The sequence below is a fragment of the Silurus meridionalis genome, chromosome 12 (genome assembly GCF_014805685.1).
Source record: "Silurus meridionalis isolate SWU-2019-XX chromosome 12, ASM1480568v1, whole genome shotgun sequence".
NCBI classification, from domain to species: Eukaryota; Metazoa; Chordata; class Actinopteri; order Siluriformes; family Siluridae; genus Silurus; species Silurus meridionalis.
In genome coordinates this window covers 4,750,020-4,777,684 of record NC_060895.1, presented here as the reverse complement: position 1 = coordinate 4,777,684, position 27,665 = coordinate 4,750,020, and the positions used below count along the sequence as shown (strand labels likewise).

General features: G+C 35.6%; 1 protein-coding gene across 7 annotated transcripts; it reads left to right on the top strand.

The window, feature by feature from the left end:
• The first annotated feature begins 4,546 nt into the window (after positions 1-4,546).
• On the top strand, positions 4,547-24,448 carry tmprss4a (transmembrane serine protease 4a). Of its 7 annotated transcripts, none has more exons than XM_046862535.1 (13): positions 4,547-4,660; positions 13,349-13,428; positions 13,540-13,677; positions 13,836-13,988; positions 17,457-17,586; positions 18,488-18,601; positions 18,769-18,812; positions 20,069-20,231; positions 20,364-20,527; positions 21,443-21,538; positions 21,643-21,785; positions 23,097-23,246; positions 23,514-24,448. In XM_046862535.1, the coding sequence occupies exons 3-13, from the start codon at positions 13,566-13,568 to the stop codon at positions 23,523-23,525; spliced, it is 1,281 nt and encodes a 426-aa protein (XP_046718491.1). In that variant the 5' UTR covers positions 4,547-4,660; positions 13,349-13,428; positions 13,540-13,565; the 3' UTR covers positions 23,526-24,448. The 7 variants fall into 7 exon arrangements, with proteins under 7 accessions (XP_046718491.1, XP_046718493.1, XP_046718496.1 ...); XM_046862537.1 differs by having other exon boundaries at positions 4,552-4,660; positions 13,383-13,428; XM_046862540.1 differs by having other exon boundaries at positions 4,568-4,660; positions 13,383-13,428; positions 13,544-13,677.
• The last annotated feature ends 3,217 nt before the right edge of the window (positions 24,449-27,665 follow it).

Below are 27,665 nucleotides of genomic sequence, written 5' to 3'. Positions count from 1 at the left end.
GTGAAGCTGGAAGTTGAAGGCGTGATGATAAATGTCATCAGTGCTTATGCTCCACAAGTGGGTTGTGAGATGAAGAAGAAGGAAAAATTCTGGAGTGAGTTAGATGAAGTGGTAGACGGGGTACCTAGGAATGAAAGATTGCCGATTGGGGCAGATTTAAATAGGCATGTAGGTGAAGCAAACAGAGGTGATGAGGAGGTGATGGGTAGGTATGGCTTTAAGGGGAGGAATGTGGAAGAGCAGATGGTGGTAGATTTTGCTAAAAGGATGGAAATGGCAGTGGTGAACACTTATTTTAATTAAAAGGAGGATCATAGGGTGACGTATAAGAGTGGAGGAAGGTGCACACAGGTAGATTATATTCTATGTAGGAGATGCAACCTGAAGGAGATTGAAGACTGTAAGGTGTTGGCAGGGGACAGTGTAGCTAGACAGCATCGGACGGTGGTCTGTAGGATGGTTTTGGAGGTGAAGAAGAAGAGGAGAGTGAGGACTGAAAGAAGAATAAGATAGTGGAAAATGAAGGAGGAAGAGCTCGGTGGTGGTAAGGAGGTGCTAGATGATTAGTTGCAGGGAGAAGAGGTGGTGAAGGTGGAGGAGTTCAGGTACCTGGGATCAACAGTGCAAAGTAATGGAGAGTGTATTAGAGAAGTGAAGAAAATAGTGCAAGCAGGGTGGAGTGGTTGGAAAAAAGTGGCAGGAGTGATTTGTGATAGAAGAGTATCTGCAAGAGTGAAATGAAAAGTTTATAGGACTGTGGTGAGACCTGCGATGTTGTATGGATTAGAGACAGTGGCATTGAGTAAAAGACAGGAGGTGGAGCTGGAGGTAGCAGGCTGAAGATGTTGAGGTTTTTGTTTGGGAGTGACGAGGATAGACAGGATCAGAAATGAGTTTATTAGAGGGACAGCGCATGTAGGTTGTTTTGGAGACAAGGTGAGGGAGGCGAGATTGAGATGGTTTGGACATATGCAGAGGAGGGACATGGGGTATATCAGTAGGATAATGCTGAGGATGGAGCCACCAGGAAGGAGGAAAAGAGGAAGACCAAGGAGGCGGTTTATGGATGTGGTGAGGGAAGACATGCAGGTCGTTGCACATTAGAAAGAAGCATATGTAGATGGCAGCGGGGTATGGAGACGGATTATTCGCTGTGGCAACCCCTAATGGGAGAAGCTGAAAAAAGAAGTAGAAGAAGATTTGTATGTGACTTCTGGTTTAACCCCATTATATTAGCTTGTCAGCAGTCAAACATGCTCTAAAACGTTAGCTGGAAAACATACTGGTTATTACAAATAACCATATAAATCATACAAATCTGAGAGGATCCACAAGGACTTGATTACACAAACATGCATATTATGAACACATTTTTAAATCCCTTCTATAAGAATACATTTCTAAACATGAAATCCCTATTATGCATTATGCATAACAGTAAATAAGGATGTTTATTCAGAATTTAGACCACTAGAATTTATAATAATACAAATTTAAATATTGTTTGTTGCCTAGACATCCATACACAATACAATATTCAATGAAGCAAAAACATTTATGACATAAAATAGAATAAAAAAGAACATAAGAGTAGAATAAAGAAATATATCATTGATAGGTTGTAGCTAGCTACAGTATCTAGAGTTTAGCATAGTTTTCTTACCTGTCTGCTTATCAATAATGATGTTGGAGAAAATGTTACATCCGTCGGAAAGTTATTTGCTTTTTCCACAGCAGTTCTACTGGTGTGTATGTATGAGTGTCAGTACTTTGTTTTGCTGATGTTATGTAGGAGCACTCTGTCAACTCTCTTATCTCTATATGTGAGATGAGACCCAGAACGGTCCTGACAAGAGAAACCCAAAACTGATCCATTGCCAATTGTTCCCAGCATTGGTGCCCTGGGGAATCCTTTACCTATAAAATGGGTAGTGATTCAGGAAGTGATATAGTAAACCGGGGGATCCTTATACTGAACATTAACCAAAAGAACAATAACACTTATATTCTTCTTTAATACTGTAGATGTTGAGTTTGTTCTTAAACTTTACATTGCTTGGTGTGAACACTTATAAAGTGCTGAACTCCAGTGAACCACTGAGCCCAATCAATATTCAACATTCACTCAAAGAGGTTAATTCTTCTTTGGTGCAAATAGTTTATAGTAGTGTGATTCGATAAATTGCATTGTCTGTAGATCTGCTGGAGCAAAGTGAAGAGAGTCCATGGTTGTAGATTGGGTGCAGGCAAGTTTGTTTCAGCTAGACACTTGACAGAAAGTTTTTTGTTCTTTAGTTGCAGAACTCATGTAAATAGATCCCATGCCTTACTCTATCCCTTCCTGATCAGTGCTAGGAAGAGATTCCCAAAGGCACTAATACCAGGAAAGGGTTTTTATAATTGGCTTTCAGTAACCAGTACTGCATAATAATGCATAAATGCAATGCTGTGCATCTGTTTGAAAATGTATATGAAATTAAATGCTATAATGAAAGTGTCTTTATATAAAGACATAATTTTTATGTGTATAAAAGTTATGTACATCAAATGCTCTATGACCTTTATAGTCTCCAACACATTTTACAGATGCTCTTTTCCAGTGCAACTTACAACTGAGAATTTAAGGGCCTTGCTCAGGGGCCCAACAGTGGGAGTTTGATGGTGCTGGGATTTCAAGTCGTAACTTTCTGATCCAGAGTCCAGTGCCTTTACCAGTGAGTTACAACCTCCCTTCCAACACAGCTAAACACCTTTGGAAAATGTTTATCTCCTTGCGACACTAGACAATGTTGTTGTAATAAAGAGAACAGCTCTCTCCTGGCTCAGGTCTTTTTTTGACTGATTGCTATCAGTTTGTTGATGTTAATGGTGAGTTTCCCACAATCTGAGTTAAAGTTTGGTGTTCTGCAAGGATCTGTCTTAGGCCCACTCTTTATATATGCTGCCTCTTTGTTGAATTATACGTATACATGGTAGTCACCTCCATTGCTATGTTAATGATACACAGTTGTATGTTTCACCAAACCTTGGTGTGATTATTGACTGTAGTCTTTCCTTAGAGGCGCCTGTGAATAACATTACCAGGATCGCCTTCTTTTACCTAAGAAATATTGCAAACATTTTAAATATGATTTTGTTAAAAGATGCAGAAAAACTAGTTAATGCTTTTGTTACATCTAGATTAGACTATTGCTATTGCTATTGCTATTACTAGACTATTCAAGTAAGTGCATAAATATTCAATTAAATTAAATTAATTTTCATTTGTATAGCGCTTTTAACAATGAACATTGTCTCAAAGCAGCTAAACACAGATAATGTGGTGATTAAAAGTGAATATGTTCTTAATAAGTAAGTTTGTCCCTGATAAGCAAGCCGGTGGCGACATAAATAGGCTTCAGTTAGTTTAGAATTCAGCAGCAAGTATCCTTACCAGATCTAGAAAATATGACCACATCACCCCTGTTTTAATCAGTCTACACTGCTCCTCATTAAATCTCGCATTGATTATAAAATACTACTACTGAAGTATAACGGTCTCGCACCACAGTATTTGAGTAAACTTCTGCACCATTATGATCCCCCACGCCTACTTAGATCAAAAGGTGCAGGGTATTTGTTGGTACCTCAAATAATGAAGACTACAGCAGGAGGCAGATGTTTCTCTTATAAACCCCACAGTTATGGAACAGCCTTCCAATCAGTGTTCAGGACTCAGACACAGTATCAGTGTTGAAGTCGAGGATGAAAACATATTTATTCAAGCCTTGGATCAGTAGATTTTTCTTAGGTAAAGGAGCAGATCTTGAGGGATCATGGATATAGAGTGTTTGGTGAACTGGGATATTTGTATGCTGTCATTCCTTCACTTTCACACATTCACTCAGGTTTGTTGACGGTGGAGTGGTGGGACGTTTCTTATCCCAGAGATCCCTCATTGTGTTACCTTCTGGTTCTCCCTTTTAGTTATGCTGAAATAGCGAGTCTTGCCAAATGCAGTGCCCTTAACTTTTATACAACAATAAGAATAAATTATAAAATATATCTTTCTTTCTCTCTTTCGCTATCTCTCTCAAGTCAAGTTAAGCCTGCTCCTGAGGTACCAGTTCAGACTGGTACAACAAATGATATGACAACACTTTTTTTTATTGGCAATCTGATTTATGGACCTACTGTAAGCCTGAAATATACAAAGTCCAGCTTTATATCACGTCAATATGCAATAAAGTTTTTGGATTTTCGATATCATTCGTTTTTTGGGGTTTTTTTCCTCCATGTAAGAATACAGATTGAAGATAATAGTAAAGAAAAACAACAACAAAGAAACAGACGCTTTGTTCTTCTGTGGAGAGGAGGAATGGGAGGGTGATAATTTATTATTCTCAAAGTTTACGATCACTGCAAATCAATACAATGTTATTCCCGCTAAATAACACTGAGCGAGGGTAGAGCAAAGGTGAGAAGGAAGGACATATATTTAAACAGTTGGGATAGGTTCAAGCCAGAATGGGACGGCAAACAGATTACAAAAGAGCACTGTCCAATAAATAACACAGAGCAAACGGGCAAGCAGGTACAGAGCAGTGTGGAAAGCAGGTACATATTATACACGGAAACCTTATACTTGGAGAGCAGATGAACAAGACTATCCGTAAGAACCGTAAGTAATATGCCTTGATCTAAAAGCTTAACTACAACGCTGTTTCAGAAATTCAGTGTATTTAGTGACTTTAGTAAAGTATTTAACAGAAAATTTGGCCTCTGTCTAAGATGATGTCTCACTCACAATGATTTGTTAACGACTCTATTCCCTATTGTGTACTATTTTGATGGTGTAGACTTAAAGGTGGGAAAAATAAAGTACTTAAAAGAGGTATATGAAACCTATAAAGAGGTATTTTCATTTTACAAGGGAAGAAAAAGCATTTAACGAGCCTTAATAATACATTTTAAAAAACTTCATGATATATGTCAGTTTTACTAATTCAATATACTATCTGGACAATGTTTATTGTTCTGGAAAATGCTGTTTTATTATTTCAATGGGCTGCAAACTCCTGGGCACTTAGAGCAGTGCATTGATCTTATATTATATCTTATATTTAGGCATTTTCTGGGGATAAGTAACAATGGTAGATTTTCTTGATGGTGGCGTCTCAAAAATAGTGAATCATTTTCTTTACTTAATGTCATTCTCAATACATTTTAATACAAGCAGCACAGCAACTCACAACATTCATTCCGTCACAGCATCTGAAGTTGCTACTACGGTACGCCGATACAGATCCCATGAAGCACCTGCTATGATCTGTGTCATGTTTTATTGTGCTGAGCAGGTCTAGCTGACCTCAATTTTGGTTCCGATGTGCAAAAAGGAAAACATCATGGTAACTGGAGGTTTCGTTATCAGTCACAGAGACTCCTCGGTTGACTCTCTTTCAATGGGAAGACTGAGTAAAATGACCTGTATTTATATTTATGGTAAAGGCACCTGCAAATATTGTTGGAAAGTGTGTTTAAAAACAAAAATTTGATGACTTCATTGGTTCAGAATTGCCATTAGGGAAGTACTTTCAAGTACTTCACAACTTTTAAATCAGTGTCAGCAAGTGCAGTTTTAACAGAAAGCTTATTAATAGCATGTTCTGTTTTTTTTGGTTTTTGTGACACTGAAGTTATTTGCTATTTGGTAGACATTACATCAACCAGGCATAACATTATGATTAAGCAAAACATTATGATCACCTGTCTAATATTGTGTTGGTCCGGTCGCGGGTTCTCCACTGTTCCTTTCTTGGTCTACTTTCGATAGATTGTGTCCACTGCAGACCGGGAACATCACACAAGAGCTGCAGTTTTGAAGATGCTCTGACCCAGTCGTCTAGACATTGCAATTTGGCCCTTGTCAAATCCTTACACTTGTCTATTTTCCTGCTTTTAACACATTAACTTTGAGAACAAAATGTTCACTTGGTGCCTAATATATCGCACCCACTAACAGGTGCCATGATGAAGAGATAATCAGTGTTATTCACTTCATCAGCCATAATGTTATAATGTCATAATGTTATGCCTGATCTGTAGTTCTACAATAGATATTAATTCTACAATAACTGGTTAATAATAATAATTGGTAAAAAGTTAGTTAGTGTAATTACATTACATTTATTGTATTTGGTAGAAGTCCTTATCCAGACTGATTTTTAACTAATTCATACAACTAAGCACTAATGGGGTTAATTAAGGGCTTTGCTCAGGGGACCAGGAGTGGCAGCTTGGTATGGCTGGGATTTAAACTCAAAACTCATGACATATTCCAAAGTCCATTGCCTTACCTACAAAGCTACTACCAAACATTGCAATTCACTTTAAACAGGGAGGCAATTGTTGATTTGTATTTGGTTGGTTGGTTTTGACTGGTCATTATGATGAATTTGAGGTGTAAAAAAACAAACGGGTCTGAATAAAATACTTAACTTAATACAAAAAAAAATAGTATAATTATAGTAAAAGAAAAAGGAATAAGAGATTCAGTTCATGTTCTCAATTCCTGTCACTTGTTTCAAGACATCAAAAATTCCATCTGCACCATTGTTCCCTTTTTAATTCTCACACAATATATTTATAGATGTATGTGGTGTTTCTTCTGTGTACATCAAGTTTACCTTTGATCCAGATCTGTCTTTATATTTATCATGATACTGTTGCACTTGGTCATAGACAAAGAATACTGTCAATTTCAAAACTTGGTTGGGGAGATACTATATTTAGTAAGTATACTATATTGAAAGCACACAATCAAGATGATCTGTGGGAGTGGTCAGTTTCTGTAAAAGAGGGTGGATGTGGTTAGTTTCTCTGGGAGTGGCCAGGATTTACAAAAGCAGTCTTACGCATACTGTGGCTCGAATTCATTGAGCTCCTGCAAAATAATAACACAATAATGGTTATAATATAACTTATTCTTTCCTAGAACACTTGGAGTGACATAGCATTCCAACATGTGAATAATGATGTCTAAACTAAGAAACAGACTAGCAAGAAGATTCCTGGCAGCTAAACCCAATGGATATCCAGTTATATCATTAGAGCTGCAATTACTTTTTTTTTTACTATACTGTGAGTAACTGGTAAAAGAGATGCCAAGTGCTCTCACATACTCATAGAATGGATGGGAGATGTGGTTTATTTTGGTTAATTTGGGTAAGTTTCCACCCACCTGAGAAAGTCCAGTCGGAAACTCATTATTTGCCATGAGCCCAGGATCACACTGCAATATTTTCAGCAGTTGTATTTAGAAGTTTCATGTGAACTCCAAACAATCTCAGTTTCCACAGTGAATAGAAAAGATGATGGGGACATTCTGATTATATGATTGGTCCAATTTATCATTACAGACATCACATTGATTATAAATGTGAGCAGTTGTAGGAAGAGGAGAAGAAAGAAGATATTTGAGACCACTTTCCGGACCAGTCTTTTATTCACATACATCTGACCTACTGCTGAGATTGTACAATGCCTTGGATAGTGTGTAGTTGCTCAATATAGCTTTAAGCTTTATATTTGATTTATTTTACAGTATCTGTTGCTAGATATTTCACTACACATCACTCATACTGCAGTGCCACTTAGTATTTAAGACTTATACATATGTATTTATTTATCCTTTAAGTTTATTTGATTGTTTTTTGGCATTGATTTCAATAACTTGAATGACAGCGAAGTAAATTTTGTTTTTACATGCACTAAAGATTTTCTCTTGTTTACTTAGTTATTTAAAACTACAAACATTGCTAGCATTGTAATGTTGATACAGGGGCCTGCGTTTGGCCCTTAGTAGTGGTTAGTGTGCAATATGTGTTATGTAAATATGTAGTATACAGCAAGCAAACAGGCAAAGCATTAAATTTTCCCATTTGTGTTGATCCCTACTGTATAATATAGTATGATTACTAGAATCATGTTTTCTCTCTACACTATAAGAATCAAACAAGTTATATGTCAGCTAGTGTAAACAGTGCTCTTTTAAACGGTTGCTTCATTCATTTTTCTGAATACCATTTGTTCTCTGGAAAAAAACAACTGCTTTCTTTACAGCACTGTATTTTGTTTAAAAAATTGTATTACATTTTTTGATAATAGCACCAGACATCATATTCCATAAGTAATCTTCAAATGATCTAATCATTCTGGAACTGATAGCCATAAGGTCCAATCTCCAGCTAATCCTCATCAGTTCCTTCTGCCCTGGTCAATTATAGTGGACAATTGAGAAGTAGAATAGGAGAATGAAGAGTATGAAGCGATTCATATTCAGAAGTTAAAGGAGAACACAGAGAATGTTGATATACAGGTTCAGGTTGTTGGCCTACTCCACAGCTCTGCCTGCATGTCACTGCTTGCCAAAGTCACGTGACTAAACAGTATCCATTTGCAAAGCAAAAGGGATTCACAAAAGGAAATGGAGAGAAAAAAAATGTGAGGAAATTAATTTCATTAAGGAAAATTTGGGTAATGCTATGCCAGCTTCCTTAACAAGAACAACAGGCAGAGGAAAGAAATCTAGATCTGTGATTGTAGGAGGTACATTTTGTTGTTGATGTTAAATTTTTTTCTTTTTTACATGAGCTCTGACCTTAACCCTGCATTACACACTTAGAATTAATTAGAACACTGACTACACACCAGGCCTTGGCCAACATCTGACGTCTCAATTCATGGTTTCTCTTGAGGCTGAATTCACATCTTTACTGTCATGCTTTAAAATCTAGAAAGACTGCGCAAAACAGTGGATTTTATTACAGGAACAATGTGTGTGTGTGTGTGTGTGTGTGTGTGTGTTAGGAGGCTTTAAATTGGATTCTAAAACGACTAATGAGAACTAACATTTAGAACGAACCATTGGTAGCAAAATTAATACCCTCTTTATGTTGAAAATGACAGGGTTGGTTGACAGGTAAGATCATTTGACAACAGGAACTGCCTAACCTAGCCCCACCCCAGCCAAGGACAAAGAGAGAGAGGGAGGGAGAAAGGAGGGATCCGGTTGCTTTAGAATCGGAGCAGTGTTAAAAAAGTGTCTTGGTTTTCTGGATCCTATAAGGAAGTCAACTCAAATGACCACTGCATATCAGGTATCTTTTCCGTGTTGAAGATAAGGCTGATGGGAGGGATAAACACAGAAAGGGACCAAAAAAATTGAAAGAAAGAGAGAAAGAGAGAGAGAGAGAGAGAGAGAGAGAGAGAGAGAGAGCACAGGTGTGCACCGAGAAGAGAAAAGAAAGGTGCTGAGTTTTGCCCGAGACGCCTTTAACCATTCAACTTTCTTCAGTGCAGCACTAAAAGCATGAGGGTGAGTCCTAATTCTCTGTGTGTCAATCAGTTTATTGTGTCATGTGCTATGATGTGATTTCAAGATTTTACTAGTGCAAAAAAAATAATGAAACAGAAATAAAAAACATATAACTACAAAATTTTAGTACTATTTTCAATATAAAATCATGTAACATAATACTCGTACTACTATATCACCTTTAACCACTTTTTAATTACTTTACTTAGCAAACTGATTTCTGTTGTATTTCACTGAATTACACTTTTTTGTCCCAACACAAGAGAAACAAGGTGCGAGGCAAAGTAAAAGACTCATAAATATACAGAAAACTTACAAAATGAACCCCACACTAGCATAAAACATAAGAGAAATCAACACAATGGGATAAATAGGTTTAAACTTCACAATAATAATATTAACAAAATCTTGTATGTAAAAATCAAATATATACTCAATGTATAACAATTAAAAAACTCTTTAGCTCTAATAACTAGTCAGAATTTTGCTGCAAACATTTAATTACAGTGTTGAGACCAATATTTTAATAGTTTATAAAATAAGACACGTTTGTACTAAGACGCTTTATGGTATTTTTTCTTCATTCAGTTTGTTATCTCATGGTCAATTGTCCTAGACTTATGACCGAATAATTGAATAATAAGCAGCTCTTGCTAAGTGCAACCTTTTTGAGTTGTGTTTCATTATTAAAGATATTGGTGGTAAGTCTCTAAACAGCTGTACTTGGGACGATTTTACCATTACATTTACATATATAGTTTTTGTCAGATGCCCTTATCTAGAGCTACTTACAATCATCTCATTTTTACTGAGTTAATAAAGTGGCAGCTAGGTAGTGCTAGCATCAGACTTCCTGAGGTACCAGAATAATTTAATCTATTGGAATAATAACATTACATCGATGTAGATTAATAAAATTGTTAAATGCATAATTTATTAAATTTTAAAAGTAGTTTTTCAGGAGCCCAAGCTTTCGGTGACCCAAACCATAGATAACAACTAGTATGAACATTTTAGATTCATGCTAGTATACCCATAATTCTACATTCTGTTACAGCTCTATGCAAACAGTATGCAAAATATTTGCACAATGCACCTAATGCAGTGCAGTGGAGTTGCTATGGAGGCGGAACTACAGGCTATTATTTATTTTTAATGGAAGATATAGCACTTTCTGGAAGGAGACAAGTGTAACAGGTTTAAAATTAATGTTTCATGATCTATGTTCAACCACCAAATATATCTGCAATCTTCCCTGACTGATTGATGAAGTCAATTCTAAGACCTTTAAATTTTTTAGATCCCCATAAAAATATATATATATATAATATGTGCAAACTCAATGTGCTTGTGGCAAATGGGCAGAAATCCCCTCTTTTTACAAAAAAAAGATTTGATCTGAAGAGTGGCAAAAGCAGCAAGAGAATACCAAACTCCATGTTAGTTCAAATGGTATCTATTCCAGCCTCTAAAAAATGTATGTCTTTCATAATTCTTCCCATCTCGCTTAGAATAAAATGTTTCTTTTTGTTGTTGTTGACGTGCAACAAACGTATGCATGAAAGTAAAAAATGTGGCATATATGAGATCCTGCACCTTTTATTTAAACATAATTATAAAATCCAAAATCAGGTGCAATTGTCTATAAGTAAAATTGTAAATTAAATTGCTATAAAGTTATCCTATACATGTTGTAATACAAGAAATACTGTAAATATTCTGTGCCTCCAAATTTGTGAAAGATTTTGGGTAAGAATCACAAACAATATGTCTCAATCCTTCTATTACTGTATGTATGGCAGGCGGTGCCTCAATGGATTGGATATGTCTTTCCATCAGATCCCACAGATTTTATTAAATTGAAATCCGGGGTTATTTGGTGGCCAAGTAAACAAATTGATATCTTGTGTCATGTTCCTCAAACAATCCCTGTTCACTTTTTTGCAGTGTTTCAGGATGCGTTATCTTACCAGAAAAAGAGTGTTTGTCTGTGTTTTGTATGTGGTAAATACTTATGCCAGTTCGTGTGCAGTGGCAGTTATGTGTTTTGACAAAATCCTGTTTTGAAGAAAATAATACAAGTGGGTGGTTAACTTAAGTCTAAACTGTCTGGAATGCAATCTAAAAACACAACTATCAGTTAGTCATTGTTTTGTCAGGTGGCATATGGTTACCACTAGTCATACTTTTTCACAAATTGTGAAACGTGATAGACAATAGTTTCCATTTTCCAAAACGAATTTGAATAATTGAACACACATATACACTATACATATATACACTGACATTACACTGTACCCTTAAATCAGAGGGAGTTTGAGGGCCTTGTTCATGGGCCAATCAGTGTGGGGTCTTGAACCCTGACCTTCTGATTAGTAACCCAGATAATAACTCAAATAATATGAATATTTAAATATTTAATGCAACATAATAATGCATTACAGAACACGGCTTTCCAGTAACTGGCATTACGCATGTATTTAAAACAAGAACAGTGGAAAGAGAAGCTTTATTATATTATTAAAGTTACTGGATCACTGTAAAGGTCAAGTATGACCTCATGTTACACCAACATAGTGATGATGTAACATGAAAGAGAAAACATAGGGCAAAGGCTGTTTTCTTGAGAGTTCGATTCTAATTCACTATTTGTTTACCTGTAAGTGTCTGTATGCTGAAGGATTAATACTCACATCTGTCATAATCTGTCACCACAGATAAGTCACTATTGCTTACAGTGATCTTGAGGATGATTCACTGCACTAGTTAGTGAAAGGCATTACTTTTTTACAACTGGGTTTCGCATAAATCATGCAACGTATTATGTTTAAAAATGAGATTATGAGAAGTTGTTTATGGAAATGTGATGAAAATAAAAATTACAATTAGTTATAAAAGGTCACATTATTTTTGAGATAATCAGGTTTAAATGTCTTTGGTAAGAAAACTACATTTACAGATGTTGAGATAAAACACATATCATTATAAATGTATCAAATTCAATGTCCCTAAAATGTAAAAATGTAGAAAAAATTAAAGAAAGAAATATAAATAGCCACATGAACAAACGGGTAATTCAGTTATAACAGTAACAAAAACAAGTTTTCTAACTCATTCTAAAAGTCAGTATCGGTTTGACATGCTTTTTGTGGTCACAACCTTTGGTTGCCCCTTGGCACAAAACCACACACACACACACACACACACACATGCATATGGAAACACCTTAACACCTACCCCCACACATACAGACACTGACACACACACACACACACACACACACACACACACACACACACACATACGTCTATGCTAGGTTTTTTTATTAGCTAGTCAGCCATCTTACTGGCCAGTTTAATAAATAATGCAGTTTTACAAATACACTGATAAAAAGATATACTGCAAGTACATTACAGTAAAATTGCTAACAAAAATTAGTCAATTTAACATTTCCTTATGGAAGATGTATGATATGATCAACAACATTGAGGAAGGATTTGGACTGTAATTAATATCAGCAGTCTATTACAATGACACAGGACCACAGGTTGCATTTAATCACTGATCACAGAGCACCTTAATAATGATGAAACTGTATTGAATGGCATTCGGTGCCACCCACATAAGGATAGGTTCCCTTTTAAATCCAGTTCCATTCAAGGTTTCTTCCTTGCCACTGTCACCACTGGCTCATTCATTAGGGATAAACTTAAAATTATAAGAAAAAACCTTATACATTCTTTTATAACCACTTTGTCTATGTTTTTAACTAATTAAATATGTGATGATGTGATATGATATTAAATATGTGAAGAAATGTGATATGATATGATATCATTTGATATGATATGATATGATATATGATATGATATGATGTGATGTGATGTGATATGATATATAATATATGATGTGTTTCTGAAACCTCCCTAATTATACTGTAATTGGCAATAAATGTAAAATTAACTTAGTCTTAACAATCTTATTTTAATTCAGGAAAATAATTCAGTGACACTCTTCTCACATTCAGAATACTTCGGACTCTGAAGAAGTCTCTATACCCTTAAGTCAGCAAGGTAAAGTATGCGTGGTCTTGTGTATCATATAAATACACTGCTGTAGAAGTATACACTTATTTAAGAAGCCACTGTATTTGATTATGGTCTTTATCTCTCTCTAAAATAAAGCCAGACGTGGCAAATTCAGAAAACCAATGTCAGCCCCAAAGCCACAAGGGAATAAATGTGCTTTAAATAAAAAAGTCCTCATCACCATCGCTTCTGTAGTGGTCATTCTGGGAATCTTAGCAGTGTCTGGATATTTAAGTAAGTATATTCTTCATTTTAGATGTTTTATCATTTCATCATATTAATTATTGATTGTTAATGATTATCTTATTCATTAGCCCTTGCCAGTTTAACCTTTTTTAAATCACCCTTTTCTCTCCCTACACCCCTCTTGTCTTTTTATTTCCCTAATTTAGTCGCCCAACTCATTCTAAGTAAATACTTCTTCTGCTCCCACTCACTGAAATTCATTCCCCTGGAGAAAGCCTGTGATGGCAATCCAGACTGTGCAGGAGGAGAAGATGAGTCTTCATGTGTCTCCCATTACACAACCAACTTGACTTTCCCTGGTAAGTTTTGCACTGTAGGTATACAAACTCATGCATATATTATTACTAACTATAAGATGTATAATGGATAATGAAGCTAGACAAGTCTAATCTAGATGGTGGTTTTGGGAGGTGGTATCTTTGTGGTTAAAGCATTGGACTTTGGACCCGAGGGGCATTAAATCAAATCTCAGCCACACCAATGTGCCACTTTTGGGCACTTGAGCAAGGGCCTTAACCCCATAGCTGCTCAGTTGAATACATGAGATAAATGTTAGTTGCTCTGGACAAGAAAGTCTTCCAAATAGCCTAAATGTAAATTAGTGCAGGAGACAAGTTTTTACAGAGGATGGTTGTAATAAGTTTTTTCAGTGGGTGGTTGTAAAAATTCCACAATATATATATTTTCTGAAGCGCTTTGCCACCTCTAACTGTCCTTATACCAGTGTTTCAGTTTTACTCTATAAATGTCTCTTTGTGGTCTGAGCTCATTATGACTGTTGAGAATCAATAAGATCCTTTTCTTATACCGATATACACACCGGACCATATCATTTAAATCACTTTATCTGTCTAAATAATTCATTTTGTTCATTCAACTCACTCATCCTAAGCTTTATTGTGACAGTATACAAAAGAACAGAATCCAAAAGAATGCCTTTACTATCGGACCAAGGGGCATAGACTGTAGAACAGCAAGAGTAAACTTTAAACATAAATTAAGTGTAAACATTAAACATAACAGAGCTAAGGTGTGATAAATATGAGGTAGACGTGGTAAATATGAGGATGAAATAGAAGTAATGTAGGAACAAGAATATATATATATATATATATGCCGGTGTTAATTCTATGCTTTTGCTGCTCATCCCATGTTCCGCGCTGCGCTCCTACCAAGTGCGGCTTTCGCCTCCCGTTTATTGCATAACATTAAACAACAAAAGGCACACACAGGGAGCGTTTTATTAGCATTTAAAGCACATCAGACAATAGTCAAGTCAAGTCAAGTGCACTAACTAACAGCAGAGATTCACCAGTATACAATACAACACCTGTAGCAGCTGTAAGACTTGATTTTTCAGCCACTTTCGCAAGTTCTTCTGCGGCTGCACCGAGATAACCGACGTTAAATGGCAAATTTTTCCCCCCTTGTGCTCGAGATATCAGGGTTCAGCGACATAAAAAACTCGACATAACTGATAAAAAAATGCTAAGACAAAGCGAGAATTTAGCGGTTCCACTTCAAAAACGTCGACTTAATAGGGTTGTCGAGATAACCGAGGGCGAGATAAGTGGGATAAGTGTAAAGTCAGAATGACAAATGGAATCAGACGTGTTTCTTGTAAGTTATATAAAGCAGGGCACATGTATTACTTAATATCTTCCATCAATAACTGTATATTTGTAAATCTAACACTCTAGGCCTCTAACAAATGTTCACTGGTTTACTTCTTAACCTAAAATGGTGGTTCCTGCTTAATGCTAGACTCAGGTAGAGAACACAGGGAGTGTTTTATTAGCATTTAAAGCACATCAGACAATAGTCAAGTCAAGTCAAGTTTATTTCTATAGCGCTTTTCACAACAGACATTGTCTCAAAGCAGCTTTACGGAAATCAACAGTGAAGGTGAACGATGTGTATTTATACCCGATGAGCAGCCATGGCGACTGTGGCAAGGAAAAACTCCCTTAGATGTTATGAGGAAAAAACCTTGAACCAGACTCAAAAAGGAAACCCATCCTCATTTGGACAATATTAATCACTCAAAGTAACAGAGCCAGTGAGAGTGAATACACAATAAGTTTGTCAAACAGGTAATACAATAGAAGCTAAAGTTAAATAAGGCAAAGGGTCAGCAAACAATAAGCCCAGTTATACAGGATCCTCTTCTTCTTCTGCTTCTTTCAGCTGTTCCCATGATGGGTTGCCCCAGTGGATCATCCATCTCCATACTACTCTGTCCTCTACATTTGCCTCTTTCAAACCAACTACCTGCATGTCTTTCTTCACCACATCCATAAGCCTTCTCCTTGTCCTTCCTCTTTTCCTCCATCCTCAGCATTCTCCTACCAATATACCCCCTGTTGCTCCTCTGCACATGTCCAACCCATCTCGCTCACACCTCCCTTACCTTGTCATCCTACATGCGCTGTCCCTCTTATAAACTCGTTTCTAATTCTGTCCATCCTCGTCACTCCCAATGAAAACCTCAAAATCTTCAGCTCTGCTACCTCCAGCTCCACCTCTGTCTTTTACTCAATGCCACTGTTTTTAAAGCATACAACATCACAGGTCTCACCACAGTCCTATAAACTTTCCCTTTCACTCCTGCAGATACTCTTCTATCACAAATTACTCCTGCTATCACTCTTCTGCACTCTTTTCTTTATTTCTCTATTATTTTGCACTGTTGACCCCAGCTGACTCATCCACCTTCACCATCTCTCCTCCCTGTAACCGCACCACTCCACTGCCCTCCCTCTCATTCACACACATGTACTCTGTCTTACTCCTACTGACTCTCATTCCCCTTCTCTACAGCGTGTACCTCCACCTCTCCAGGCTCTTCTCAACCTGCTCACTACTCTCACCACAAATCACAATATCAGTTTGAAATACAGGATAATGCTTTGAAATTACATGTTGCAGAAATTGATACACAAGAATGAATGATCCTGGTAAATGTTTTGAACAAGGAAACAGCAAATGAATAGCAGAGGTCACATTTTTTGGTGACTGTGAAAGGTAGTGTCTAGAGCCGGGGTTAATGATTACTTTGTATTGTTTCTGGTTAAGAAACACAGCTGTGTATTGCATAGCTCATAGCAGGATTAAAATTAAAATTGCATTGATTAATCTGGTATGGTAAGTGCTATAGTAGAATGTAACAAAAATGACTTTAAATAGAATTTGTTTGCTTGGTCAGTTGCACTTGTGAATTCAGCATGTGATGGAAAATTATACCGTTCTCAAATATTACCAAGTTAAATATTAAATTCTTTGTTTAACTCTCCTTTTGGAAACTAGGATCAGGATTTATCACTTATAAACTTATGAATGCAGCACACCTAGAACATTTGCACACTATAAGACAAAAAAGTATGATGTGGAATGAAACATAAATCCTGGGAATCCTTGTGCTATAATGTTTTTTCTTTAAAATGACTTCAGACGTGAACGCTTGTTAGTTGTATTAAAGTGACACTTCAGCTACTTATAATGAATTCAAATGAGCATACTTCAGTGGTTTCATTCAGTTATCTGTGTGTTAGCAGTGGAGCAAAAAAGAGTTCATTATCACTCAAAGCTTACTGAAGGTACATGCTAGTGACCTCTGGTGGTCAAAAGCATGGAATGCATTTATTGATGCACTCCATAATGGTGGGTCTTTGAAATGTCTGTGTTCAATTAATTGAATTGGCACTTATTACGGATATCTATCTACATGGAACTGTTTTATTAACATGTCTTTTACTGTGTCTCTGCAGTTCGGTTGGCCACGAATGTCTCTGTGCTTCAGATATATAATGCTGTTGACAAAAAGTGGCAAAGTGTGTGTGCAGATGGCTGGACTGTGAAACACTCTACAGCAGTATGTCAGCAGTTGGGATACACAAAGTGAGTATGAAAAATACTTTTAGGGATGCATTAATCGCATATGACCTTTATATGATAATGATATCAAAGCATTGGATATTAGGGATGGTACGATTCTCCAAATTGCGTCTGTATATCGGCACAGTGTGATGCATCAATTGGAAAAAGTGTGCACTGTATACAAATTGGCATTTGTATCGCAATGCATCTTTTCTTTCGTTGTTTTTTTTAGCATATTTGCATCACTAAAATGCAATATATTTACATATATTATATAATAATTTGTGACCAATATTTTATAAAGTCATATAGAATATAGGTTGAAAATGGCCATGGTAGAGGTGCATGTACCTGGAGACAGCACATGAAAAGAATGTCTGGTTTTAAAAAAAAATAATCTTTTCACTACAAAGGCCTGTTTGTAAGCGGGCTATGTGTTAGAAGCCAGAAGGCACTTTAATTAATTTATGATTTGGGCTGTCTGAACCAAAGAAAAAAAAAAGAAAAAAAAGAATAGAGAACTAAATAAATTAAAATAAGAGAACTATCTGTACCATATTGATTAAATCATATATTTTCCATTGCATCGTACTGCATTGAACCACATTGCGTTGAATGAAATCTGATCACACTACATCATGATGGGGTGCTTCATATGTATCTGCAATGTATTGTATCATATATATCATATATATATCATATATTTATTAATGACATATTAGCGATCAACCTTCAGTTATGCAAATTATATAACATACATTAGGCATAAATGACAGAAAAATGTGTCAAATAAATCTGATCCAATCTACAGATCTGATATCATTATTAGCACAGTAATTAGAATGATGACACTAAAACAATATGCATTATGTTTATGCTTATTCAATTCATCTTTTCTCTGTTTATGATTTTTTCTGTTTAGTAATCCTTCATACACTGCAGTCCCACTGACGGATCTGTCCTCTGACCTAAAGACGTTCTTCTGTGCTATGGGACCAGATGAGAAGCAGCCCGTCTGCTCGAGCATAACAAATCAGTCAGTAATGAAATATTAGTTTATTTTGGTAGATGGTTAATAGATTGTGATTATATGCTATTGTTATTGACATCCACATGTTGTGTTAATGATTGGTAAATGTTGCATGTGCATTACATCTACCCGTATGACAGTGCAGTTACAACATCTTTGCTTCTCTCCTCTAGGAAAACATGCACCTCAGGTTCAGTCATTTCCTTATCCTGCTCAGGTAAGCAATAAATGTTTATTTCTTTTAGACTAAATTTACAATAAGACTTAATTGTTGTGTACAACTAGATTTGAATTTAATGTAGAGACAATATTTATGTATCTATAAACACATTTGTCCTTTGTTGCAATATTTATTATTCAATTCATCTTTATTTTGTTGGCGCTTTTAACAATGGACATGGTTTCAAAGCAGCTTTAGACAGATAATGTGGTGATAAAGAATGAAAAAGATGTTCTGATCAGCAAGCCGGTAGTGACTGTGGCAAATAAAATCTCCCCGAGATTTCTTTCCAAAAAAGAATAAAGTACTGCAATAGGAATTGAGGCATTTTAAACTTACGCATCATAGCAAGATTTTCAGATACTTATTGTTAAAAAAGCTACTTAGGTACTTCAGGAACTTCTATTAATCACTTTCATCAACGCGCTGTTGTGGATCGTCATTTGGCCAATTTAATTACAAACAGCTAATTCCAAGCAAATGCTAAAACTAAAATAAAAAGTGTTTTATACTTGTAACAGTGCAGGATCAACCATTATACAGAACCCCTGGAACACTGAGGGTTAGGGGCCCTGCTCAGGGGCCCTAAGAGTGGCAGCTTTGAGATACCTGTGATTGAAACCTGACCAGTAAACCAGAGCCTTAATTATTTTGATTTAAAACAAATAAGAAAAAAAAAATTATTATTTCAATTTTAATTCAAACCAAAGCTTTTTAATCAGGATTTAAGATTAGCTTTTGTTTTAAATCCACACCAGAGAGCAGATGCACAGTGCATTGTCAGGAGTATCATTGCTATCGGGTAGCATTGCCTGGCCAAATTTCCAGAAGTATTACCCAAAAGATTAGTATTAGAATTATATTAAAAACTACTATGAGATCAAGCAAGGAGACACAACTCTATTCACGGGCCAGTCGTTTTTTTTTTGTAATCTAGTTATTTGATTCCCGCATAAGTATCAGCTTTGAACTATAAGCTATATAGGATTATTTTTAGATCTAGTTGACACATACATGCATGTAATACGCATGCATATATAAGCAATCAAATCAAAACTGCTTCAAACAAGCATTATCCAATCAGGTTATTCTAATTTGGCCCATTTTTTCTATTAAAAAATAGAATTATTATTTTTTTTAATTTAGCATTTCGGAGATGAAATAGTATGACCCTGATATCTATTGGCATTAGCATAGCTTCCTGCTATTTCCTGCTTTTATATGTTATAGTGCGGTTGTTATCTTGCTTCTAGACTGTGGGCCGGTTGGGCATGACAGCAGGATTGTAGGAGGAAAAAATGCACTCATAGAGAACTGGCCATGGCAGGTGAGCCTGCAGCGGAATGGACAGCACACATGTGGAGGCTCATTGCTGTCTCCAACCTGGATTATCACAGCCGCACACTGCTTTACAGGGTGATTGTCTCCTCACACACACAAACTTGGTTGCTCACATGGACATAAGCTTTTTTTATTTTTTTTGTTGCTGTTTTAAAACTGATTTTATTTATTTTTTTGCATCTGTATTCTCTGATTTTTCTTGAGCAGGAGGCCTGAGGTGAGCAGATGGTGGGTGGTAGCAGGTCATACATACATGACTACACTAGGTGGCTCTGCTGTGGATAAAATTATTGTTCATCAAGACTACAACTCAGAACCCAATGATTATGACTTGGCAATGATGAGACTCACGAAACCACTCACTCTAGGAGGTAGGTTTGTGGTTTGTAGGTTTTGGGGAATAGAATTTATAGTAGTATTTGTTTCCAACCCACAACCAATTAGATTGGCTTTAAATGGTCTGCTAAATTAGACATAGTGTTTTTTAATAGACCATATCGATGTTCAAATGAAGAAAATAGATAAATGGTCGAGGTGTTGAGTGGTTACGGCTCTGGGTTACTCTTTGGAAGGTCAGGCGTTCAAGCCCCATGATCGCCAAGCTGACACTTTGAGAAAGGCCCTTAACCCTCCAGGGGTGCTGCATCATAGCTGATAGCCACTGACCCCAGCTTCCTAACATTGCTGGGATATGTGAAGAAAGAATTTTACCATACTGCAATGTAAATGCGACAAGTAAATCTGTGGCAGATGATCACTCGGCCCACTAAGCCTGGAATTTGTGTGAAGCCTGTGGATGCCTGTGGTGTCTCACAGACTGCAAACTGCAAATAGGACATAGAGCAGGAGGAGATCCCAGATCCTACCATTTACATTTACATTTACCACCCACTGTAGCAATTTCTTCAATGTCTGATTCAATCTCTTGACCTAGCCATGCATTTGTATGTGTGAAACTGACATTGAGAACACTGGCAACATATTTTTCCAGCTAGCGTGTTTAATTGTAGGAAAAGCATGAACATTAAAACCTACTGTAGTTTTGTATAAAGGACTTGCATATAAGGTTCTATTATTTTTAATTTTTAATAATTTCTATTTATTTATTTCATAAGTATACTGGTATAATAAAATTAATACTTGTATTAATAATAAAACTACCATTATTTCTCCAAACAATTTGAATACTAAGTTTAATATTTATTGTCTAATCCTATTTAGAACAATGCAATGTTAAGGGTGAGATTTTGCAAAATGCTTGATGTTTTTTGTTTTTTCTCTCTAAGCCACGGTAAAGCCGGTGTGCCTCCCACCTTATGGTCTTGGGCTCACAGGAGGAGCCCCTCTGGTCGTAACTGGCTGGGGATATCAGAAAGAAAATGGTAATGACACAAAATTCTTGATTCTGTTTGTCGTACCTTTTTCTTTCTATGGCTTCTTGGCGGTTTGACTCTGGTCTTAATGTCTCTTTATCTCCTTTGTCCAGGCCAGCTGTCTTCAAATCTCCAGGAGGCTGATATTCTTCTAATAGACCAAAATCTGTGTTCTAGTCCTGCAGTTTATGGTACTAGCATCACTGAGAGAATGGTCTGTGCGGGGAATATGCAGGGTAAAGTGGACGCATGCCAGGTAAACCTTGTTTAGGTATTTTTTAACAGTATATTAGTAGTGTCTAGTAAACAAGAGTAAAATGAAATACAAAATGAAATTGTATTCATTACACTGTACGGTTTACATGGTTAATAGTACAAGCAGGGCTTAAAAACTGACTTCTTTATCTTGTTCTCTGTCAAACTTTAGGGCAAACAAAGTAGATAAGAAAATGGGCCAGTAGATACTGTAGTACTCCTGCATTCTTCTCAGGCATGACAAATGCAGCTGATTGGCCTGACTGACCTGCAACACACTTTAACAACAGTTAAACAGTTACTCCAATTGACTGTAGAAGACTGTAGAAAGGACAAAACTCATTAATCACACACTCCAGAGCTCATGATATTTCTCACTCGCTGGCACTTTTAATGTTTTAATCATTTATAAAAACAATGTTGGTGTCACCCAAATGAAGATGGGTTCCTTTTTGAGTCTGGTTCCCCTCAAGGTTTCTTCCTCATAACATCTAAGGGGTTTTTCCTTCCCACAGTCACAAATACACACAAATTTAAATATAAGTGAATTGTTGTTCTATAATTCTTACATTAAAAGCGATTTGAAACAGTGTCCACTGTGAAAAGCGCTATAGAAATAAAATTGTTTTGAATATTGATACAATATTTTCTATAAAGAATTATTTCTTTTTGACATGTTTGTATCAGTTAATTTATTCATTTATTTTGTCTACATCCACAGACATCTTGACTTAGTGTTAACTAAACACTAAAAAAGTCAAAAATCAAACTTTTACTTTTTACTCTTGTGAAATGCCTTACTTGCTAAATTACCTTCTCTTATCATACTATAGTAGTATGTAGTATTATTAGTAGTATAGTAGTAGTTATAATGACATTTAATTGTGTATAGTCATTTTTTTAAATGTACATAAAATGTTTAAAATTATTATTATTTTCTTTATTGATCATTCAATGTATCATGTTATTTAAGCATGTTATCATCTTGACAGTTATTCTATATATATATATATATATATATATATATATATATATATAAAACATATTTTATTACCTCCTGCACCTTCTGTACATTAATCATTCTTACCACTGTGTACATATGGACCCATACCCTTATTTACCAATTTGCTGTTTGATATAAATTTGCCACTTACGCACTCATGGTTACATCAGCCAGAAGCATGCAGCAGCATTTTATTGTACAGTATGTATAGTACTTTACACAATGGCAATAAAGTTGAATCTAATCTAATCTAATCTATTCTAATCTAATTTAATCTAATTCCTATCTTTCTCCTTATGTCTCTTGCAGGGTGACAGTGGGGGTCCTCTGGTGTATCTTAATGAACGCTGGGTGTTGGTAGGAGTGGTGAGTTGGGGTGCAGGTTGTGCCAGACCAGGCCTACCTGGTGTTTACTCCAATGTGGATCAGATGCTCAACTGGGTCTACACGGTCATGCAGGTAATCTAAAAGTTTGTCTGTACCCTATACTTAAACATCTATATTAGATTAGGTAAAAATTTATTTTCCTAATTTATTTAAAAAAAATAACTTAACTAAAGGGGATTAAATGTTCCAATAAAGAGCATAATATTTGCAACCCCTAGGTTGTAAAAGTAAATAGCATGTGATCACGTTAAAATATTAAAATGTCTTAGAAAACATGACTTCTAACCTTTGTGATTGAAAATGCAATCAGTCTAATTGTTGTCCATCCCTATACTTTAGAAAATGTCTTGAGCCAATGAGGACAAGAGGACATCAATATATTAGCACAAATACAACCATTATGCCAATGCAAACTATACAAACTGTTTTAACTTGAAGTGAACCAGCTGTGGATGCCCTTGTGCACAAGCAGTGATCTCACTCAATCTTACTCAAGGATCGGACATCTGTATGTATTCAGGATTTAATCTTTGTTGTGCAATTCATAAGTGAACTTCTCAGGGATTCTTGTCATTTATGTCATTATTTTAGCCAAGATATTTTTAACTGCAACTAATTATAAGACTTGAATAATGTTAACATTTAAATTACTTATAATCAATGGGCAGAACAAATACACAGGTGAATGTCAATGAATGGCATTTACTTGTAAACAACAAACATGATACATAACGTATAAATAGAGATTATTATTCACATGTATTGGGTTGGGGTTTCTTCATTTGCACTTTTATGAGCAGTAAATTGTAGGAATTAGTGGATTTATATATATATATATATATATATATATATATATATAGATTATATTGTGGTTAAAAACTGGTTATGGATATGTGATCTCATTGATGCCAATATCGAGCAAAAAATGCATATTATGCATATTTTGTATTTAATACTACACTATTTGGTATTAGTATATTTAAATTTGTATTTAAGATTTTCAGAAAATGTACTGTACTGTGATGTTCCAAAGTAGAAAAATAATTTTGCTTGCCAAAAGATCAAACCGTGTTTTGAATGTAAGTTTTATATATTTTCTTCTTTTTATTGAAAAATACTATTAATGGTGTGCGACTGGAATTATTATTTTTATTTTTTATACATATTGTAAAATTGAGGCTGCTTTTTAAAAATGTTTTGTACATATGTAAAAAAAAAAAAAAAAAAAAAAAAAGACGTTGTAAATGCTGTCTTTAATAAATTATGGAATGTGAGGGAACCGGGCCAGTATTTTCTTAACAATTACTGTATATTAAGCATACAATCACATACTGTCATTTAAAAGGACACCATGCAGAGAAACATGAATATTTTATATGAAAACTTTTATTTCTTATATTCTTTTAATAATTGAAATCCGCTACTGAAGTGCATAGTAAAGGAGAATGACAGACATTGTTACAGAGAAAAAAGCTGATTGCACAATGGCTTTCTAGAGTTCATGTTGATGAGGTTTCTAAACATTTTCAAGGCAATGAGAACAGATCTCGTGAATAAGCTAGTACTCTAGTGTTAGCCACGCAGACACATTCAGAAGCTCTATTAAGAAAAAAAAAAAGAAAGAAGAATAAAACTTTCTTCAGAGGACCTGTGCAATAGGGGAAGAGTTATCAACAAGCTACATTTTTTTTGTTACAGTGCTGAAATTCACTGAATACATAATTTTAAAAAATTTAAATCGTGTACTCTGCTTACTGCAGGTGTTACTACAGTATAGAATAGTTTTGCTTTATCATGAATTACAACTTTTTCTTGAAACGTCAGTATAAAAAGAGAGTGCTCTCTGGAGTGGAATGTAGAGTGGAGAGCAGATCTCACATCGTTGTGGCTTGGCAGTGAGAGACGGAGCTGTTCCAGCAGTGATATCCCGTTGGTCGTTTCGTAATCTCATGATTTTGCTGCTTCGTTAAGATTAAAGTGTCTTAATGGAGAAGTGTGCCTGTTCGTTTTGTAATTCTGTGATTTTAGATTATAAAAAAATGTAGCTTTATAGTTTTAGGCACACAATATCTCACAAAAAAAGGTTTTTTGGCAGGATTAGCCTACATTAACCCCAAATGTACAGGCTATGAGACTGAGTACCCAGCTGCACTGTTTTCAGTATACAAGACAGATATAATCGCTGAAACTTTCTTGGTCACACCAAGTGGGCAGGGTTGAATTTTTTCTTTCTTTAAATGACACAACAACAAAGTTGGAGCATCCTCTGATAACATTGACAAGATTTTTAACAATAATAATAAATTATTATTGTATTATTAGTAGTAGTAGTAGTAATAATAATAATAGTAAAAGATCAAATAAAATAAGTGAAATGTACTTAATTAAAAGACTACAACCGAGCATTTGAATGCACCAGAATGCTCTTGAGACATGCAGGCACTCGTTTCATTTAACATCACATTATTGTACTATTCATGTAGTGTGAAATTTGTGATATTTGCATTATGCTAAGCATCAAGTCGCTAATCCATTGGTTAGAGATTGATTATAGGCTGTTTAAATTGAACATGGTGTTATATTCCATATTGCTTATGCATGCTTAAGTAAGAACAACAACGAAAAAAAAAGAATGGATACAAGAAAAGCAATGAAGGTGCACTGCAAGCTAAAATACATTCATATATTTTGTGGTTTTATAGCAAGTCTAATTCGCTTAGGCATGCTTAAGCAATAAAACAATGGCAGCAAGAATGCCTATAGGAAAAGTTTAGCCTAGAAATTTGCACTGCAATCTATAGTACATTCGAGTACAGCAAGCGAAAGTAAATCCTGTTTGATTTTATCCTCTTGCCACTGCAGTTGTCGCAAAGTTTTTCATTCCAAATGGTGTCACGTTTTTCCCATGCACTGTAAATAGGTACTAATATTGTTTTCATTTCTGCTGTTTCAATGGGAAGTAATTTATGAATAAATCATTTCAGGCTCTAGAAATAAGTGCATTCCATCATCATAGCTATCTGCACAATTCATAGAATTTTGGCATCTACACTGGAAAGAGCAACACACTTCCAAAGTACTGTAAAAGTAATGGCCTTCTCTCACTTTCTTTTTGCTTGTGTGATTGAAGGTTGACACCAAACACATGTACAGGTGAGACGTACAACAAAGAAATCAAATTTTGCAGTCTCCATGGAACAAACCAGAAAGAATGAGTATTATATGATAAGTATTGCCTTTTGAAATTAGAACATCAACCTATTTCCTGAAAATGTCTAAATGGACAGTTAACACCAATGATATCAGTACAAGGCTTTTGTTCATCAGTGCATCGACAGACAATATACCCAACTGTAGGGATCAAAACCATATTATACCAAAATAAAAATCCATTCTCAGATTCTGCAGTTATTGCTGCCACACATTGACACTTCAAGTGAATTATGTATCGGCTGTGTACAAATTATGTCCAGAACTGAAAGGTTTCAGTCGGACTAAACAGAAAACCAAATCTAATTGATCCTTGTACTGTACAGTACACACACATACACACACACACACACACACACACACACACACACACACACACACACACAAAACACCCAAGAAAATAATGTTAAACTGCTCTGTTAAAAGTATCCCAAACAACTGAGATTGCCAGAGCTCGTGAATAAGCTAGTACTCTAGTGTTAGCCACGCAGACACATTCAGAAGCTCTATTAAGAAAAAAAAGAAAGAAGAATAAAACTTTCTTCAGAGGACCTGTGCAATAGGGGAAGAGTTATCAACAAGCTACATTTTTTTTGTTACAGTGCTGAAATTCACTGAATACATAATTTTAAAAAATTTAAATCGTGTACTCTGCTTACTGCAGGTGTTACTACAGTATAGAATAGTTTTGCTTTATCATGAATTACAACTTTTTCTTGAAACGTCAGTATAAAAAGAGAGAGTGCTCTCTGGAGTGGAATGTGTAGAGTGGAGAGCAGATCTCACATCGTTGTGGCTTGGCAGTGAGAGACGGAGCTGTTCCAGCAGTGATATCCCGTTGGTCGTTTCGTAATCTCATGATTTTGCTGCTTCGTTAAGATTAAAGTGTCTTAATGGAGAAGTGTGCCTGTTCGTTTTGTAATTCTGTGATTTTAGATTATAAAAAAATGTAGCTTTATAGTTTTAGGCACACAATATCTCACAAAAAAAGGTTTTTTGGCAGGATTAGCCTACATTAACCCCAAATGTACAGGCTATGAGACTGAGTACCCAGCTGCACTGTTTTCAGTATACAAGACAGATATAATCGCTGAAACTTTCTTGGTCACACCAAGAGGGCAGGGTTGAATTTTTTCTTTCTTTAAATGACACAACAACAAAGTTGGAGCATCCTCTGATAACATTGACAAGATTTTTAACAATAATAATAAATTATTATTGTATTATTAGTAGTAGTAGTAATAATAATAGTAAAAGATCAAATAAAATAAGTGAAATGTA